At 40.3% G+C, this 20820-nt stretch overlaps 1 protein-coding gene across 1 annotated transcript in view; it reads left to right on the plus strand.

Annotated features, from left to right (window-relative positions):
• PLCL2 (phospholipase C like 2) overlaps positions 1 to 20820 on the plus strand; it is a 187512-nt gene that overhangs the window by 105754 nt on the left and 60938 nt on the right. Inside the window, exons 2-3 of the mRNA XM_039250599.1 lie at positions 9709 to 12195; positions 15180 to 15383. Coding sequence (XP_039106530.1) covers positions 9709 to 12195; positions 15180 to 15383 — 2691 coding nt within the window. The remainder of the gene's footprint in view (positions 1 to 9708; positions 12196 to 15179; positions 15384 to 20820) is intronic.

The following is a 20820-nucleotide window of genomic DNA, read 5'->3' on the forward strand; positions in this document are numbered from 1 at the left end:
CTAGGGTGGTCAGAAAAGATACTTGATGTGATGATGTCAGTATTCATAAATTCTTAAGACTTATTTTATGATCTAACATATGATCTAGCCTGGAGAATGTTCCTTCTGTGTTTGAGAAGAATGTGTACTCTGTTGCCTTTGGATGGAATCTGGTCTTACATGTCATTTAAGACCAGCATTTCTTCATTGATTTTCTTTCTGCATGATCTATCCATTGATGAAAGTGGGGTTTTAAGGTCTCCTCTTATTATTGTATTGCTGTGTATTTCTCCGTTTAGGTCTGCTAGTATTTGGTTTATATATTTAGGCATGCCTATGTCAGATGCATTAATATTTACAAATGCTAATCCTCTTGTTGAGTTGATGCCTTTATCATTGAGATTACCAGTTCATCAAAAGGGGTTACTCTGCTGACTGCCAGCATTGATCCAGCCAAGGGCTAGCCTATTCCCTCAAAAAGTTCATTTTCCGATTGAGGAGATAAGGCTAACCCACATGAGCAATTAGAGAACTGAATAAGACTATAATTAAGTGTTAAATAATAGGGTAGAGACTCTAAATACTGTATGAGTTTGGAGAAGAGACGGCATTGAGGGCTGGGCGAGCACAGCCGCATGAATGGCTCAGAACTTAAAAGAATATTTTGGAGAAAGTGAAATTTCCCTTTTATATGATTCCTTATTTTGTTTTTTTTTTGTTTGTTTTTCTGATCTAATTGTTCACATACACTAATTTCATATGTAAATAAAACATTGGATTAAAAAAAGCCCCAAGAAGAAGTTTGTTTTTCCTATAAATAAGATAGGAAATAGTAAACAAGATGATAGCATAGTAAATTACCTGTGAAGCAGTTTTCCTTTTCAAATTTAATTCAAAATAATTGTGGAAAAGCTGAAATTTCTGACTGGAAGAGCTACTGCTTTTCCTTCGCTGTGGTGGGTGTGGCCCAAGGCAGAAGTTCTGCTTGCCTATGGGTCTCTGCAAGGCTTTTCTTCTTTCTTTCTTTTTTTTATTTTTTAAGAGTTTATTTTTACATAATCTCTACACCCATCATGGGGCTTGAACTCACAACCCCGAGATTGAGTCACATGCTGTATTGACTGAGCCAGCCAGGAAAGCCCCTGAAGCTTTCCTTCTGAATCCTGACTATCCCTGGATGTCCATCATCTCCCCTTGATGCAAGTAATGATGGATTTGAGGATAAGAAGTGAGGAAAATAAGTTCTTCCCCCTGTGCTATCATGAAATAATGAAGAACCAGCATAATTTAGGTGGAAAATTGTGATTGAGCAGTTATGCCTAGAATCAATTGTATTTGCAGCTAAGATTACATATTATGTGATTCAACTTGCATAGCTTTTAAAATTCAGTATGATTTACCAAACAGTTACTAACAATTAAAGTTATGTAACCACATCTGGAAATAGCTTTGTAGTATGGGAAGTCAGCAGGCTGTATAGTGTGCTGAATAAGGAATTACTATATACACAGTTGGGAAACAATGACAATTTTCACACCAAAGTGGGCCACTTAAGTACCATTACTATAGATCATAAATTAAAATTTATTAGCATCAGTATTTTCACTGGAATGTAAAGTAGCGCCTGTATAGTTCATAGGAGCTCAGTGCTCACCGTTAAGTTTTTCATTACTAGAGAAAACCGATGAATGTTATTGCAGTTTGTATTGGACACAGCTGTACATTATGGTTTGTAAATTTACTTTAGTAAGTATTTCAGTGGTACTGAAAGTGTTTCACCAAAAGAGTGTTGTCATGGGGCACCTGGGTGGGTCAGTTGGTTGGACATCTGGCTTTGGCTGAGGTCATTATCTCACAGTTTATGGGTTCAAGCCTGCATTGGGATGTGTGCTGACAGCTCAGAGCCTGGACCCTGCTTCAGATTCTGTATCTCCCTCTCTTTCTGCCCTCCCCCTCCTCTCAAAAATAAAATAAAAATTTTAAAAATTAAAAAAAGAGTATTGTCATGAAAATATCGTATTCCATTGTGGTCCTCTGATTTCATAATTAAAGGCCCTATTCTTTTCAGAGCAGGTGTAACCCATTATATCAAATGATGTGGAAGCTTTAACCTGACCTTGAAAACTTCATTTTACAGGAATTAGAAACGTGGTTTTTTTGCATGGAGTTATTTGGAACACTGTAGGAAATAATATGGGAGTATGAGGTAGAAGAAATCATCTGAGTAATTCTTATCAGAAAGTGCTTTGAGTGAAGTCATTTGATTAGCTTTTAGACAAAAATATGGGGATCATTGCTTCAGACTTTTTATATGTGACTACTTATATATGAGTTAAATTAGAATTCTCGCTAAATTGATGGGATTTTAAATTAACAAAAGAAAAATAAATAAAATTAGCAAAAGACTTTGAGAAATGGTTTATTTGTGCCCTATAGATGTCGTGGTGTAGCCTGTTGAAGCTATTCTCAGAGGCACCTGGCTACCTTTGACAGTTTCCCAGTATATCTTGGGTATCACATTCACCGGGTTGTGCTCAAAAGTCAAACAGTAGTGTTAAGTGGTAGTCTTAGTTAAATAAGACCCAAAGGGAAAATGTTCTCATCCTGTTCTTCTGGAATGGGACTTTCAACAAATTCTAAGTGATTAGAGTATTGCAATTATACATTTATGATAATCTTTCTTTTTCTTTTCCTTTTTATTTCATGAGAAAATAATTTCAGCCTGAAATGTATTTATTGAGCAGCAATAAAGAAGGTATAAACCTTCAAGCAGCATTTAGAGCTGCTTTCCAGCTATGAACTCATTTATCATTATAAGAACCCTTATTAAGTGGATACTATAAATAACACATGGAGGACACCGGTGTTGTTTAAATCTCTATTGTACAGTGGGGAACAGAGGCAGAGGGAATATGCAATGCTAGCTCATATCTTGTGACTCATAGTATTTCTGTGATTAATTCCTAAACTATAAAGTTTACAAACTGTTGGATTATTTTGTTCTACCTTAGAATAAAGAAAACCGTTTCACAGCTATGAATAAGAACTCTATGATTATTGACTTTGCTGTTTTTATTAGTAAATTTGCTGTTTTTATTAGTAAAATTCTGTTACTTCTATCCATAAATTATGTAGTTTACTTTAGCTTTCTTGTCTCTCAGTTTGTCATTTCTCTTTTGGACAGCCTTAAAATTTCCTTGACAACCCTAAAAAACACATATCCTTTGCCTTTAACATTTAAGGTTGATGTTCATTTTTAGAAAATGATCATCTTTTTCTTTCCCTTTGGAAGCTTATGTTAATAAGGGCCATGATTCTCAACCTCTGAAGAGGAAGAGGGATGGGTTTGCATATCACTTTGAGAATCCAATCACAGGCTTTTGGGGCCTCTGAAACCCACTTGTGACCCTTCAGATACCTACCTATAGCTTAGGGACACCTTTGTTGGTTGAAGCACAGGAAAATTTAGGGACTACAGTCCTTTAAAAGGGAATAACTTTTGAAAAATATTCGTTACATGTAGTAAATTTGCAAACTGGGTAAAGTAGATGCCCTGTGGTTAGATGTAAGTGGATCACCTGTAATCCATCTGAATCATAATTCTTATGCATATTCCTCTATATATAACTTATTTCTTTTTCTTTTTGTATTTGTTTTTTAGCACCTTGACTGTGACCTGTCTTGGGTCGGGGATGATGTGGTGTGTGTGTGTGTGTGTGTGTGTGTGTGTCCTGTAATTTGGATTGAATGCTAGGCATCATGTTTAATAAAGACTGAGGTAAATAATACTTATGCTTAGAAATAAACATGTCTCTTCATCTTCTAGGGCTTTAGTGTTGGGGAAGTTAAGCCAATCTAGTCCATAATTGAGCTGGTTTTGTATTTTGAGGTGCTATTGTTACCTTCAGTGAACCACTGACTTTACATTTCTATACCAGTGGGCCACCATAAACTTGTGTTTGGGTGGGGGCTTGGGTCCCAGAGGGTTTACTCATTGTTCCTGCTCTGCCCTCAGCTTTCATCTACATATGCCTGTGTGAGAAAGGGCTTTCTCTCTATGTTCTTCCGCCTCCTCCATGGTACACTGCCTACTACTCAGTGCTGGACTTCTGGGGAAGTCAGGGGGAGTTGCTGGTCCTCTTGGTCTAGTTTCAGTACTAGGCAGCCCTCTGCTCCTAGGCATCAGGGCTAGGACCTTATCAGCATTCATGCCCTGCTCCCCAGAGAAGAGAGTATCTGTGCTGAGTTTGTGCAGGAGACAGTTTTCTGCCCCTCTCCTGGTGGTAGTCAATAGGGTTCTGCTTTTATTGTTGCAGGCTCCTGAGCCCAAGAGGTTCCTCTACCCTTTGGGGCAGTAGATCTTTTCCTGGTTGTAGAGATAGATGGATTTTGCTTCTGCCCTTCCCCCAGTGGACCTAGGAGAAAGAGGACATGCTGCTCTTCCCTCAAGGACTTAATTAAGGCTTTTGCTTCAATATAGGACAGTAGTTGGGGAAACAGGCAGAGTTTTAATTGCTCTTCTGCCCAATGCCTGTGCCCTGGAGAGGGGTTCTCTCTCCTGCTCTTACCCCCTGTCTTTTTCAGGAGCACCCATGAAGAAGGCTTAAAAATGAGTACAGAGTCACCCTGCGTCTGGGGCTCCCGGTTACTCTAAACTGATATACTAGCCCACCCTTGGCCTTTATGAATTTTAGCAAACCTCTTACATGCCTCCATGGTGGCCTCTTGCTGTCAAACATGAAACAGTTTCTATGTCTTATCTCTTCTTGGAATGGCTTGTCACTCTTTGGAATTCAGTTCTAAACTTGTTTGTTTTGTGACCACAGTTCTCTGATGAATAGAAGAAAAATTATGATTTTACAGATAGTCTGGCTTTTTCTCATTACGGTGGGAGTAACATTCTTTCTTGGCTTTGGCTTTCCACATTTTAAGCTATCATCTTTTTTTGAAAAAAAAAAAAAAAAGTTTGTTTTTGAGAGAGAGACAGAGCACGAGTGGAGGAGAGGCAGAGAGAGGGAGACACAGAATCCGAAGCAGGCTCCAGGCTCAGAAATGTCAGCACAGAGGCCAATGTGGGGCTCGAACTCATGAACTGCAAGATTATGATATGAACCAAAGTCTGATGCTGAACCGACTGAGCCACCTGGGTGACCCTCTAAGCTATCAGCTTCACTGTACTTACTCACTGGTGAGTCACAGTCATCAGTGGCTCCCAAGCCATGAGCCAATCTGTGCCCTCATAGATTCCTTGCCAAAGTTGGGTCAGGGTGAATTCTTGTAATACAGTAGAGGGCATTATGGGAGAGGGGACACATTAGGAGAGGAATCCATGAGCCAAGCAGCTTTCTGTTATTTGCAGTAAGAGGACTTCCATGTGAGTGGGAAGCAACATTTGACCATACCTAGCTTTTCTTTCATTCCTTTCAATTCATCTGATTGTACAAAATGACCTTCAAAGTGACCGACTTTGCTCTAGATCCTTTTTTTTTTCCTTCCTTTTTTCTCATCTTGGAGAGCACATCAAAGTTTTAACAATGAATGATAAACCTTGCAAGGTAACTCTGATGTGCCCAGCATGACTTATTCCTTCAATTCAGGATTATTGTTACTGAGCTTAAGAAAGGCCAGGCCTTGCTGTGCTCCTTGAAGGGGCCTCAAGTTGTTTCTGGGGGTGTTTTGTTTTCTTTTTTTAAGGATAGAAATTTCTTCAACCTGGTGTTTCTTAACTCTCTTTAATCCTAGGCCCCCTTCAATCAACATAAAGATCTCAGGTCTTTCTTTAACGTTATTCGTAAGTGAAATTAAATAACTTGACTCAAACCAGAAGGACAAACAGCTACTTTGTTTCCACACTGCATCCCCTTTCTCATTCTGTTATGTCCTGCCCCCACCCCACACTGGCATCACTGCCTTTATGTAGAATTCAGCATTTCAGGATTGATATAGAGATGGGTTTTTTCGAAGCTGATTTTCCTCCAGACTGAATATTTTTCTCACGTTCCTTCTCTTGGTGTTAATAAGTGCCGATAGTAGAAATGTGCCAATGGACCAAATCTGCATCCGCTTTTTACTACTCAGAAGCTTTAGATGATGAGTACTTATAAGAGCCATCTCTGACACATCGTTTATGCACTTTTTTTAAAAGTATTTTGAGGCATCTCCAACTCAGCAGAAATTTGTGTTTTTTCCTCTGGTTTTAGGTGATTAGAGCATGCAAGTTATATGCATTTTGTTTTCTTTAGGTAAAAAGACTATATGTGTAGCACATATGGTTTGATCACTTTTCACTGTTAAATTTAACTAACATTAAAAGACAACATAGCAAATAGATTCCAGCTTGGATATTAAATAGCTGCTTTGCTTAAGCAGGTATAACTGACCCTTGAACATCGTGGATTTGAATGTGTGGGTCCCCTTGCACATGGACTTTTTGTTGATAAGTACAGTCAGCCCTGTAAATGTATTTTCTGTTCCTGACGTTTGCTTAATAACATTTCCTCTGGCTTACTATGTTGTAAGAATACGGTATCTAATACATATAGCATGCAAAATATGTATTAATCGACTGTTTATGTTATGGATAAGGCTTCTGGTCAGCAGCAGGCTATGAGCAGTTAAGTTTTTGGGGTATCAAAAGTTACACATGGATTTTTCAACTGTGTGGGGGGTTGGCACCCCTAACCCTCACATTGTTCAAGAGTGCACTGTACTTGATCATTGCTGGGCTGAAAAGTGAAAGCCAAGTAGAAATGAAGAGGTGTGGGATAAAGATTTGGGGACTTGGGCGAGGTGGGGGCCTGGATCTTCTGCTATTGAACCTCACTTGTCCTTCCCTCCCACACAAGAGGCCTGTCCTTCTCTTTCCTTACTCTTGGCCAGGGGGGATTGGCCTGCCTTCACGTTGTTTCCAGCCAGTGATTCTGGTCTACCCAGTGGTGAGGGCAGGCTTACACACCTGTTCTCCTTTTTGGTCTCTGAGCAAGCACATGCCTCTTTCCGTTTCCTAAGAGCTTCATCTGTTAGGGAGGAAGGAGGCTTTAGAGAGGTGTGCTCTAGAGAGGACAGGATGGTTCTGGGCAACAGCAAATAGAGGGGGAAGAAGAGCAGGAAAGTCTCTGGTAAGGGAAGTCCTTGCTGTCGTTACTTTCATCAGCCTGTGTTTGGGTGACCGTCATGTCACGTTCATGTGTCTGCAGTGGATGATCAGAACTCACCAGCCAAAACCTGGCTGGCTTGTGAAAAGCAAGGCAATATTTTTAAAGCCTTATGTATGGTGTTTAACTTCCTTCCTATTCCACACATGATGGTGTGTGAGCATATAAGAACATTATAAAAGTGCTTTTGCACTTTGGCTTTTTCTTCTTAATAGCAAAGAAACCTATGAATTTGAAATGTATCAATTGTAATAAATTAGAAAGTGGTAGTCAAATATTAATCAACATGTTATAGCTGACAGAACAAAAGATTACAATGTTGAGGAAATGCTATATATATTTTTAATGGATTAATGGATAAGCACCTCCATTTATCTTTGTGGCTTCTTTTTACTAATGGCATCTTAGAGATATAATTTAAAAGACTATAAAATTCCCATACTTAATTAGAATGTTGTTTTTACTGAAGTAACAAGTGTGTTTTTGAAGGCAAAGACAACCTGCATTCTGAAAAATCGGAAATTCATACATTTGTTTCATGCCCTTCTGCATGACTGATTACAAATTTAATTTCATGCCAACTCGCTTGAATAGATAGAATGCAGTTTACGCTTTAGGGATTTGGAACAACTCTGATACAATGCATCTTATGGATACAGTAGCCACAGGCTTTATGTCTTTAGCACTTTATTGTTCTGAGGATTCAGTTGCAAAGAAATACTCTGCCTTGTGGCTTTTATGTTTTATCTTGGCATTTGGATCACAAAAGCCTCTATGGTTCATTTTGGAACTTTGAGTAAAATGGTACCCATATGATTTAAAGTTTATGTTTAATTACTTTCTGCAAATTGCTTTTGGAAGTATAGGTAGCCAAAAAGTAAGAGTGGTTTTAAATTTCAGATGCAGAGAATAGCATAATCACTTTCTAAAATGTAGAAATTTTACTCAAAATAGATTCTTTCTAGGGCAGGAAAGTTAGAATTGCCTTTGTATAATATTTTTCATGTTCTTTTCTTTATTGCCATGAAAGTTATATTGTCTCAACCTCCATGTCTATTCCCTATGTATGAATATAATGACTTACTGAAAATTTATAAAAAATTTCATGTACCTCCTGAAAGGCAATAGCATGTTTTAGGTTAAAATTGTGAAAATCGTGAAAGATGCTTTGAGGTCATTTGTGCATGTAAAGGAAATACTAAAGATGTCTGCACAGGGGAAGAACTTAAATTACACACATAGGTGTGGCATCAGCATCTTAAGGTGGGCATCTGTTACACTGTGCAGAAGTCGTTGGTGATGCAGACTTCTTTAGAAACAGATGCTTCCCCAAGTTTTTCACCTGATAGTGTTAATAACCTGTTGAAATTGGAAGTACCTAGGTGACCTTGTTCTGAGCACTAGCCTGGTTGGTGCCTGCTCACCGGCTTTAATAAATCCAGCTCTAAAACTTAGAAGCACCCTCAGCTATAACCTAGGCCTCTGACCCAGACTCAATACCACCACAACAGTAAAACCATACCGGTCTGAAGTCTTTAGAACCGTGACTACTCTAATAGACTCTGGAGCCAGGAATTTCTGCTGGGATTTCAGTGTCTGCTCACTTAACACACAGTTTAGTGATTAGTACTTAGCTCTTTCTGGTCTTTTGGCATCTGTAGTTTCCAGAAATAGCCCAGACATCTTAGTGTGTCCCAGTGGTCAGGAAGTGGTTAACGTGCATCGCCATCAACCAGAGTGTTACCTACAATGCAAATTTCTGGGCACTGCCCCCTAAAGGTCTAGGGATCTGCATTTTAATCACTAACCCAGATGGTTGTGAGGCAAGTGGTGTGGTGACAGCCCTTTGAGAAACATGGGTATGGAAGACGTGCGCACACGCAGAGCCTGCTTCATGGGTGTATGGCTGGTGGGGTTGTGCAGGCCCCACACTCAGAAGGGCCCTGTACTTTGGCTTAATGCTCCTCCGTCACCTTAAAATTCTTAACAATTTTTGAACAAGGAGTTCTGCATTTTCATTTTTCCCTGAGCTCTGCAAGTTATGTAGCCAGCTCTCTGTACAGGATTTTATTGTGTATTATTGAATTTGTGTTTTTTGACACCCATGGATTGCAATTGTTCAAAAATGATTTTTTTACTTGTTTATATTAGACTGTAAACTCCAGGGCCCCTTCTAAGCTCTATAAGTGATTGAGTATCATTTATCATAAAACATTCAGTAGGAAATCTTAACAGAACAATTTTCTGGAAGAAATTTAATTTTTTAAAATGTTTATCTAGAGAGAGACAGAGAGTGAGAGCATGCATGTGTGTGTGTGTGGGGGGGGGGGGAACGAGGGAGGGGTAGAGATAGAGTAGAGACAGAAGCCCAAGCAGGCTCAGCGCTATCAGCACAGAACCCAGCTCAGGGCTCAATCTCATGAACTAGGAGATCATGCCCAGAGCTGAGATCAGGAGTTGGACACTTAACCTGCTGAGCCACCCAGGAGCCCCTGAAAGATTTAATTTTTATTCCTAGTCTTGGACATAGATACTGTATTTCTGTTATTCTTATACACTATTTTTTTTCTCCCAGGATGGTACAAAACAGAAAAGAGAACGGAAGAAGACAGTCTCATTCAGTAGCATGCCGACAGAGAAGAAGATCAGCAGTGCAAGTGACTGCATCAATTCGATGGTCGAGGGTTCAGAACTCAAAAAGGTTCGCTCCAACTCCAGGATTTACCATAGGTATTTTTTACTGGATGCCGACATGCAGAGCCTGAGGTGGGAGCCATCTAAGAAGGATTCTGAGAAAGCCAAGATTGATATTAAATCCATCAAGGAAGTGAGAACAGGAAAAAATACAGACATATTCCGCAGCAATGGCATTTCTGACCAGATATCTGAAGACTGTGCATTTTCAGTCATATACGGAGAGAATTATGAGTCGCTTGATTTGGTTGCCAACTCTGCAGATGTTGCGAAAATCTGGGTTACGGGACTGCGGTACCTAATTTCTTACGGAAAACATACACTTGATATGTTAGAAAGTAGCCAAGACAACATGAGGACTTCTTGGGTTTCACAAATGTTTAGTGAAATTGATGTAGAAGACCTTGGACATATAACTCTGTGTAATGCTGTGCAGTGCATCAGAAACCTCAATCCCGGTCTAAAAACTAGCAAAATTGAGCTCAAGTTCAAAGAGTTGCACAAATCCAAGGACAAAGCTGGTACTGACGTCACAAAGGAAGAATTTGTTGAGGTTTTCCATGAGCTTTGTACCAGACCTGAAATTTATTTCCTTTTAGTTCAGTTTTCAAGCAATAAAGAATTTCTTGATACCAAGGACCTTATGATGTTTCTTGAGGCAGAGCAGGGTGTGGCACATATAAATGAGGAAATAAGCCTTGAGATTATTCACAAATATGAGCCATCCAAAGAAGGTAAGGAAAAGGGCTGGCTTTCCATAGATGGGTTCACTAATTACCTTATGTCACCTGACTGTTATATATTTGATCCAGAACATAAGAAGGTCTGTCAAGATATGAAGCAACCTTTGTCTCATTACTTTATAAACTCATCTCATAATACATACTTAATAGAGGATCAGTTCCGAGGTCCCTCTGATATCACGGGATACATCAGAGCTCTAAAAATGGGTTGCCGGAGTGTTGAATTAGACGTATGGGACGGGCCAGATAATGAACCTGTTATTTACACAGGCCACACCATGACCTCTCAGATAGTCTTCCGCAGTGTCATTGATATTATTAACAAGTATGCATTCTTTGCTTCAGAGTATCCTCTTATCTTGTGTTTAGAAAATCACTGTTCTATTAAACAGCAGAAGGTAATGGTTCAGCACATGAAAAAAATTTTAGGAGACAAGCTCTATACAACATCACCCAATGTGGAGGAATCTTATCTACCATCCCCAGATGTCCTGAAAGGGAGGATACTAATTAAAGCAAAGAAGCTGTCCTCAAATTGCCCAGGTGTGGAAGGGGATGTTACTGATGAAGATGAGGGAGCAGAAATGTCTCAGAGGATGGGAAAAGAGAACGCGGAGCAGCCCAACAATGTGCCTGTGAAGCGATTTCAGCTCTGTAAAGAACTGTCTGAACTGGTGAGCATCTGCAAGTCAGTTCAGTTCAAAGAATTTCAGGTGTCATTTCAGGTTCAGAAGTACTGGGAAGTCTGTTCATTTAATGAAGTGCTTGCCAGCAAATACGCCAATGAGAATCCAGGGGACTTTGTAAATTACAACAAACGTTTCCTTGCTAGGGTTTTCCCCAGCCCCATGAGAATTGACTCCAGTAACATGAACCCCCAGGACTTTTGGAAGTGTGGGTGTCAGATCGTAGCCATGAACTTTCAGACCCCAGGCCTGATGATGGACCTGAATATTGGCTGGTTCAGGCAGAATGGGAACTGCGGCTATGTCCTTCGGCCGGCCATCATGAGGGAGGAAGTCTCTTTCTTCAGCGCCAACACAAAGGACTCTGTCCCTGGGGTTTCACCTCAGCTTCTTCACATTAAAATCATCAGTGGGCAGAACTTTCCCAAACCCAAAGGATCAGGTGCCAAAGGTGATATAGTGGATCCCTATGTCTATGTTGAAATTCACGGAATCCCTGCCGACTGTGCAGAACAAAGGACAAAAACAGTGCACCAGAACGGGGATGCTCCCATTTTTGATGAAAGCTTTGAATTTCAGATCAACCTCCCTGAACTGGCCATGGTGCGCTTTGTCGTACTAGATGATGACTACATTGGGGATGAGTTCATTGGTCAGTACACAATTCCCTTTGAATGTTTACAGACGGGCTACCGCCATGTCCCCCTGCAGTCGCTGACTGGAGAGGTCCTAGCACATGCTTCTTTGTTTGTCCATGTGGCCATTACGAACCGCAGAGGAGGAGGGAAACCGCACAAAAGGGGCCTTTCTGTGAGAAAAGGGAAGAAATCCAGGGAGTATGCATCTTTAAGAACACTGTGGATTAAAACTGTAGATGAGGTGTTCAAGAATGCCCAGCCCCCTATACGGGATGCCACGGATCTGAGAGAGAACATGCAGGTACGTTCTTGTGGTTAAGTATTTACTCAACGGCTTTTCTTCCCAGTGAAGGCTTTGGAGGGGTTTGTTTTTAGAATAGTGCATTTGATGTTAAGTAATTTGTAAATTCCAATTTGTTGTTAGAATATTTACCACTAGTCTCATTTTTGTTATTTTAATTTCCAAAACTGCAGTTGGTATTGAAAGTATTGATAATGTCTTAGAATAAATTTTATTAAAGTTAAATTAAATTTTAGTAATATTAAAATAAATTTGCCGTCTCACATAACCACATCCCAGTCCTTGTTAATCCTAGTCCTTGTCTGCTTAGCAGATCCCCATTTTTTTTTTCTAAGAATGCACATGGGAATCTCTGTTTTTCCTGAATAATCTTTAGCTGGAACATACTTTAAGGACTTATCAAAATAAAAGGAACACTTTCCAGTTCTTCCTTCTGGAACTATAGTGCTAGGGAAATAGTAAGCACTTAAATGACCCAAAGCGTTTGTATTTTGAGCATCCTCTTGATTTTAGAGGATAGCTATTCAATTATTTCAGTAAAAAGACATGTGGCGTCTGTATTTATTAGAAGTCTAAGATAATAATTACCTCTAAATTGTATAATGACTAAGAGCAGTCAGTTAGGAATTAATTTATATAATTAAGGATCGTCCACATGTCCAGCAATATTGTAAGGCCTGCTTTACAGAGCTAAGCGGCCCTAACCTGTCCCAGTGTGTGAGAGAGCCACGTCTGTGGTAGCTGGTTGGCATGTGTTTGTGTTATATATATAGTATGTGAATTACATATGTGTATATGTGTATATGTGTATTATATATGTAATGTATCAGCTGATCACACACACACACGAGAATAATGCCACCAGCAAGGAAGCTCTGATTCAGAATATTCGGCAGAGTTCAACCCTGTACAGATGTTATAGATACCTCATTAATAAAAAGACCTTACCACAGTGGGGAACTTTTATTCTCTTTCTCTCCAAGTAAAAACCTCACAGAAATCCTGTATCTGAGAGTGAAAGTGGTTTGGTAAACCCTCAGCTCTGAGAACACCCCATGGTCCCCTGCCGAAGGGCTGCCACGGTGTGTGTGACACAGCCTTCCTGTGAGGATTCTCCAGAGCTCGAACATCCTATTTCCGGAGCTGCATGTCTACGCTGACCCCGACGGGGCAGTCTGTGGCGGGGTTTAGCGAGCACCTGTCAGGCACCCTCAGTCTGGGCCGTGAGGACGCAGCTGGGAACAAGTGGTCCCTTTAGTAGGAGTGGGCAGTGGGGGAGGGAATTAGACTGTGAGCAGGTTGGTGAATGAGCAGATAGCTGAGTTGCAGACACAAGCGAGGGCTGTAAAGAAAATAAAACAGGAAGGTATGATGGACTGATTGGGATACCCTGCCATCGATATCACAGTCGTGTTTTATTGTCACAAGTAGTTGAGATCCAGGTGATTTTGAGCAAAATGACAGAATTTGATGTCCATTTTTAAAGAGCTCTTAATAAAAAGAAAATGTTTAAATCTAAAGCCACAGTGCTGCTCATTTTTAAAAAAAAAAATTTTAATGTTTTACTTATTTCTGAGAGAGAGAGAGACAGCATGATCAGGGGAGGGTCAGAGAGAGAGGGAGACACAAAATCTGAAACAGGCTCCGGGCTCTGAGCTAGCTGTCAGCACAGAGCCTGATGTGGGGCTCGAACCCATGAACCATGAGATCATGACCTGAGCCAAAGTCGGACGCTTAACTGACTGAGCCACCCAGGCTCCCCAGTATGCTGCTCATTTCTAAGACTAGGGTATCTGAGAGCAGAAGGCACGGGACTAGGAAAGCCTGGACTCCTCCCTTCTGGCCGCCATGCTCAGCCCAAATAGGGACCCACATGTGCCTGGAATGGTTCCTATTCTGGTTAGGATGTACCTATTGTTATAGCATAGTGATTAAAAGCCTAGGTCTCAACGTCAGCAGATGTCAGGTAAAATCTTGACTTCTTCACTTACCAGCTGTGTGTCCTTAGGAAATAACAGAGAGAGGTTAGAGCCGAGACTCAGTTTCCTCACCCACAGCATGGCTGGTTGAGAGAATTAAATGAGATAATACGTAGTAAGTATGCCTACTGTAACTTGGCATTTGGTAAATAATCAAAGAATGCCAACTCACAGTGTTTTGCACTCCTAAGAGATTTTCTTTAATGGTTATTTTAATGGCATACTTCTGGTGATTAGCAGAAACAGAGAGGGAGAAACCTTGAAATAAGTGGGCACACTAATAGGGACGGTCTTCTGCTGGGCAGGCCTCTCTGGTAAACTGCAGTGTCCTCACAATTCCTTCCTATTTTCTGGTGGTTTGTTGGCCATCTTTGGCATCCCTTGGCTGACAGATCGCTGCCTTCATCTTCATGTGACTTTGAAGCTAAGAAGCAGAGATAGAGCAGACTCTCTCTCTTGCCCCCAGGGGAACAAAACCTATCAAAACCTTGATCTTAGACTTCTAGCCTCCATAACTGAGACACTAAATTTGTTGTTTAAACCACACTTCCCAGCCCCCAAATTCCTTTAAATTTGGAAGCAGCATAAGCAGATGAGGGATATTCAAGTTTCTATCTCATAAATACTCTTTTCCTTTTTGGATGGTTGCATATTTGCCACTTACTTTAAACCTGATTTTTTTTTCTTTACCTCTTTTTGTTTGCTCATGATTGCACATAGGCCTTAGCACCACTGTGAACTTTGATCTGAAAAGAGGCTTTACCCTTCAGAAGAATTTTACTTTTGATAAATTGGTATTGCAAATGTCTATAACTGTATTTATTTTGGAAAATGGCCAAGTTTTCCTGGAATAAAATAATCATTAGCTAATTCTGTCATAACATTGCTAATAACCATTGTATCAGGCAGTTCGTTCGAGTATAATCAAGTATATCAGGTATACTATCCATGGGAAATTCAACCTCTGGTTAGTTACACAGTGCCTCCTTTCTTTCCTCTTAACAGAATGCAGTGGTGTCATTCAAAGAGCTATGTGGCCTCTCCTCCGTGGCCAATCTCATGCAGTGTGTGTTGGCGGTATCTCCCCGCTTTCTGGGAGCTGATAACACACCCCTCGTGGTCCTGAATCTTAGCGAGCAGTATCCCACAATGGAGTTGCAGGGAATTGTGCCTGAGGTTCTAAAGAAGATTGTAACAACTTACGACACGGTGAGTTGTTCTTTGTACTTTCATGGAGCCTGAGTGAGAGAGACATCTTAAGACCACACACCAGACATACCTAGGCCCTCTTGTTAAGGTGTGCTTTCCTATTTCATGATTCATGTGCTCGTGTTGGAAAAATTATTCCTCTGACCTCGCTGCATTTGAAAGAGCTAGTGTTTTACTCTTGTTGTTTTAGAAGGCCAGATTCAGAAACACTTGTGTCGATTGGATTAAATAGCAGTTATCTTTTCAAGAATATATCTGAATTGATTTCTAAAGCCGACACTATTTTCTACACATACATAGCAAAGAAATTTTTTTTTCTATATTTCTCTGCAACCAGCCATGATTTGCTCATTTTTGTTTTGTTTTCATTTTTCAGATTGGTAAAAGTGAGAAGTTTAATTTTTTCTAAAATAAGTTTTAAACACCGTTAAGGACAATTGCTTCCATCACGTGATTATGTTTGATGTTTTCTTTCCTTACAGCAGCTGCTCTGAGATACCTGTAATTTGTAATCAACTTAACGTTAATGAGGTATCCTCAGGATACCTAGAATATTGCATTTTTGTGTTTACATATATCTTGCATTTTCATAATCACATCCTGCTCTTAGTGTATTTTTCGAGGTAGCGTAGCTCTAAGGGAGAATTAGTGGGTGAACGACACTCTTTCAATCCCACAATGTAGCAGAGACTGTCAGAACCCAAGAGTGCCGGCTGTTGCTCTCCCGCCTGTGAGGTTCAAGAGTGGGGCTGGGCACTCCTCTCCCAGACGGGCCAGGCTGTCAACCTTTGCCCTGAGGGTGCCCAGAGGTAAGAGGCCACATCTACCACCTCCTCCACATGAAATGCCTGAGCTAGACCACAAAACATTAGGCTTCATCTGATGTCACCTGCTGTGTCAAAGACAAAATGGGATTGGCATCATAAACCCTAACAGAAATATTTTTGACTGTTCTATAAGTTGATCTGCATGCTTTAATTCAGAGGAATTTCTACAACTCAAAGAAAAGGGAGAACACGTTAGGTCAGCATTTCCCACAGTGTGTTCAGAGAAACCTTGGTTTCTTAGGATATTAGTAAATGTCACATGGGAGAAAGGGTTCCATGGTGAAATAATTTGGGGAAATACTGGTTTGAACAAAGTTGATCATATGTCTTTATGGCAGGACCTCTTAGGGCCTTTTATTTGCTGACACAGTGAGTTCCGAAGAGGGAGATAGATACAGAATGCCCGGTTTCACAAACTGACTTGGCCATTGGGTACTGTTTCCAGAAACAAACATTTGAAATAACTTTTGTTCCTGATCTTCTTCACTTCTTGACCGAATTCACTTGAGTCTTCAGGTGAATAAGATCTGGAGGTTCAAATCAGTAGAACACAATATTTTAAACAGCTTATCAGTTCATAACCCTAAAAGGGTGGTTTTTGAGCTTTTTCCTAGATTCCTATGCAGTAGCTGCACGTTTCAGCAGATGCAAATTAGTCCCTACTGTTACTAGCTGAGAGTTCATGGTGGTGTAAGAGATATAAAGAGCTGGACAACGGACACTTGCAGGCAAACTGCAGAGAGTGGCAGTCAATATGAAGAAAGGATGGAGGCGAGGGGTAAATGCCTCTAAATCCAGGGGTGAGCACTGTGCTGGGTGCCACAGGGCTCACAGGAACAGACATGAATCACCTGTGACCTCAGGGAGCCATCCAGTCTACTAGAGGGCGATGGAGGCAGCTGGGGGCAAAACAAGAAGCTTATGCTGGGATCCTTTGTGAGAGTGGGGGGAGATAGGAGAAGAGGTAAAAATGGGAAAGTTTGAAGAGTTCTTTCATGCTGTGACCGAGGACACCTAGTTAGTTGCCATCTCTTCAAGTTTTATGAGGAGCCAGAAGAACTAGCTTATGTGTGTAAAGGCTTCTTAAGCTGAAGCCACAAATAAAACTGTCAGACATTTTGTTCACCAAAATCTAATGTGACTTAGACTCTGATCTCCGTGGCAGTCATATACAGTGGCTTTTTTTCATGGTAATCTCTTTAACAGGGCTTCCTGAGAGTTGGGATGGTGGCACCCCACGGGTGATAGCAGGGTGGACTGAACAGGGTGAGGTCCCGGCACCTAGTCCAGGGGCTGAGTGCCCACCCTGAGCGGGAGGTTGTCAGGGATCCTGGTCAAGAGGCTTACGGACGCCGGCAACCTCACAGCACCCATCAGCATAGTTTGCACAGGAGTCACTCAGTGCTCCTCTGTTCCCTGCCCCGTCCTCTTCCTGGACTGGTAAATGATAACTCTTATTGCGCAACTCTTGTCTGCACATAACCTCATAGTTGTGTTGTTGCGGAAGTGATAAGACAGAATGTTTAGCTTGTTTAAATTTTTTAAATTGTGAAATTACTCTTACATAATGTTTAATTGAAATGGCTGTGCTGCATCATACCCCTAGCTCTATTGATTTGTTCTTTTTTAACTCCATCTAAAAAGCTAAGCTATAAAATGTTTACAATTAAGTTTCTATTATTATAATTAGAATTGTAAAAACTGTTATAGCGATAACTCTTCTAATATTTTTCACTCCTTTTATGAGTAACGTAATGTGATGATTGACTAAAGCTAGCTAAAAGAATATCAATGGGACATGGACGAAGGTCTTGGAGAGTCTATAACTTTAAATATAGCTCTTTATTTTTGTAATGTTATGTTGAGCTTTACCCAAAATTAACCTTGGAAATAAGATCTCATTTCATTTTGTTGACTTCCCATTTATATTTTGAAGCCTCCAAATGAAAAGTAAAAGTACTGTCAGAAACCCCCTCCAGAAGTCCTGTGTCACTGCCAGTCTGCACTGCTGAAGCCCGCCCCCTGGTAAGGGCAGGGCCATGACACGGCCTCTCTTGAGTGCACGGTATTTATTTGTGCTGTCACGACTGTGATTACTTTCCAGTGTCTAAACTCATATTAAGAAACCAGTATATCAGGAATATGCCAGTTTCTTTGTGAAAAAGGAGAATGCAGAGAAGGAATTGGCCATGGAAATGTGGACAGCATGTAAGTCAGTCTGGAGGCTAGAAAAGAATGCCCAGGTGTGTAGGGTGGCCACACATCCCGGTTTTCCTGCTGATATGCCTGTTATCCCAGAATAATTATTACTAATTTTCCCTTTAATTCTCAGAAGTGTCTCTGTTTAGATAATTAGTTGTGTTGTAGTCACCCTATCCATAGCCCCTAGATTGTCCTAATGGCTCCTGTGATTACCACCAACAAATGGATTTTTAAATCTGCCCAAATTGTGTTTTTACCCTATTTGTGATACCTTCTTGGGTCCTGGAAGTAATGAGGTTTAGCCCTGGCTCAAAGCCATCCAGGAGTAGAGGAAGAAGAGAAGTACAGATACCTTCTTAGATGTGGCAGATCGAGGTTGTTGAAAATAAGGACTGGATGGTATGGAGAGTGGGAATGTCCATGTGTTGTCAGACAAATAAGCCTTTTTTTTCCCCTTAGATGTTTATAATTTAATAAAGTATATCCACAGATAGTAAAATGATACATAATAGATATTTTAAAATATATAAGCAAATTATTTGGATATTTGTGGACAAGGATGGTCAGTTTCAGGTACAGGGGTTAGGAAGACTTTAGGAAAGTATTAGCCTTTGTGCTAGACCTTTAAGAATGAGTCACATATCAACAGGTAGAGATGATAAGAAGTAGGCTGTTGAAAGCTGAGTTCACAGAATGAAACGTGCTCAGAAATGTGGAAGCACATCTTCTGGGAAATTCACGTTTGACCGTGGTCATTCTTGCACATTTCTGAGCAATACAGGACCAAGCTCAGACGTGGGCATTATAGACTACAGGAGGGTTAGAGCAAAAGACAGCTCAGAGACCACATGCCTTGACTTTACAGATAATAAAATGGAAACCCTACGGCACATCAAATTAGATGGCAGAAGTAGATTTAAAGCCCGAAAAGTCTCTGTCCATTTTTTTTTCCTGCAATCCAGACCAGAAAAATTAGCCATGTAGATGAGATCAATATACAGATAAAGCCCAGATATCGTCGATAATAATAATCTAAAGCTGTTCATGTGGGGCTCTTGAAGTAAGAGATAACTTGTTTCTGATTCCTGTTCCTCATGAAGATGGAAAAATAATTCATATTTCATACTTCAGTGTACAGTAAAAGAGAGATTCAATGAGCTTAAACCAAGGGAGACTATTTCCATAGATCAAATTCTGCTCAAAGAAATCTGGCTATAGATATCTGAACATATCTGTTATATTATTATTTCAGAAAACAAAACATTTAAATATTTTACTTAAAATTTATGTAAATGAACTTGAATGCATTCACTGTTCACAATTAAATGTCAAGATTGAATTTGTTCTCTCATGTAAATAAAAGCTGGTGGGGGCACCTGCATGGCTCACTCAGTTAAGTGTCCAGCTCCTGATTTCAGCTTAGGTCATGATCTATTGGTTTGTGGGATTGAGACCTATGTCAGGCTCTGCGCTAACAGTGTAGAAACTGCTTGAACTTCTCTGTCTCCCTCTCTCTCTACCCCTCCCTTGTTCATACACTTGCACTCTCTGTCTCTCTCAAAATAGATAGATAATTTCAAAATTGTTTTAATGTTTACTTATTTTTGAGAGAGAGAAACAGCATGAGCAGAAGAGGAGCAGAGAGAGAGGGAGACACAGAATCCAAAACAGGCTCCAGGCTCTGAGCTGTCAGCACAGACCCCAGCATGAGGCTCAAACCCACAGACCATGAGATCATGATCTGAGCCCAAGTTGGACACTTAACTGACTGAGCCATGCAGGTGGCCCTAGATAGATAACTTAAAAAAAAAAAAAAAAAGGCCTGGTGGGGGAAAATAAGGATCATGTAACTTGAGTTTAAGACATTCTAGTGAAAGACTAGATACTCTTTATGATATATAGTGCTCTTAAGATCACATCTGCACTGACATTTCAAGGCTCAACCTTCCCTCCTGCCAATATCAGTGATCTAACTCATAGTCTTTTTAGATGAAAGTGATTTTTACCACCCTTTGCGTATTGATGAAAGTCATCGTTCAGCTATCTAGCTCTCTTTTTTTATTAGTTTCAGATTTCAGACTTGAAATTTATAAATTTTTGTGACCAAGGTGTCAACAGTCTTCCTCCTTAGAAAGAAAACATTGGCAGTGTCCTGTTAAAAGAAAGTTCTCCTTAAATGTTTTTCCCCTGACTGGACTTTGAGGATACTATCCAAAGTAAAATAAGCCAGACACAGAAAGGTAAGTACTACATGATTCCACTTGGGTGAGGTATCCAAAAGAGTCAAATTCCTAAAATCAAAGACCAGCACACACCGCTAGTGCCATGCCACTAATCAGCAGAAATGTACACCTAAAATTTGTTAAGAAGATGTCTCTCTCATTAAGGGGTTCTCACTACAGCATTTT

Source organism: Hyaena hyaena, unplaced genomic scaffold (genome assembly GCF_003009895.1).
Source record: "Hyaena hyaena isolate Hyena2069 unplaced genomic scaffold, ASM300989v1 scaffold_375, whole genome shotgun sequence".
Taxonomy (NCBI): Eukaryota; Metazoa; Chordata; class Mammalia; order Carnivora; family Hyaenidae; genus Hyaena; species Hyaena hyaena.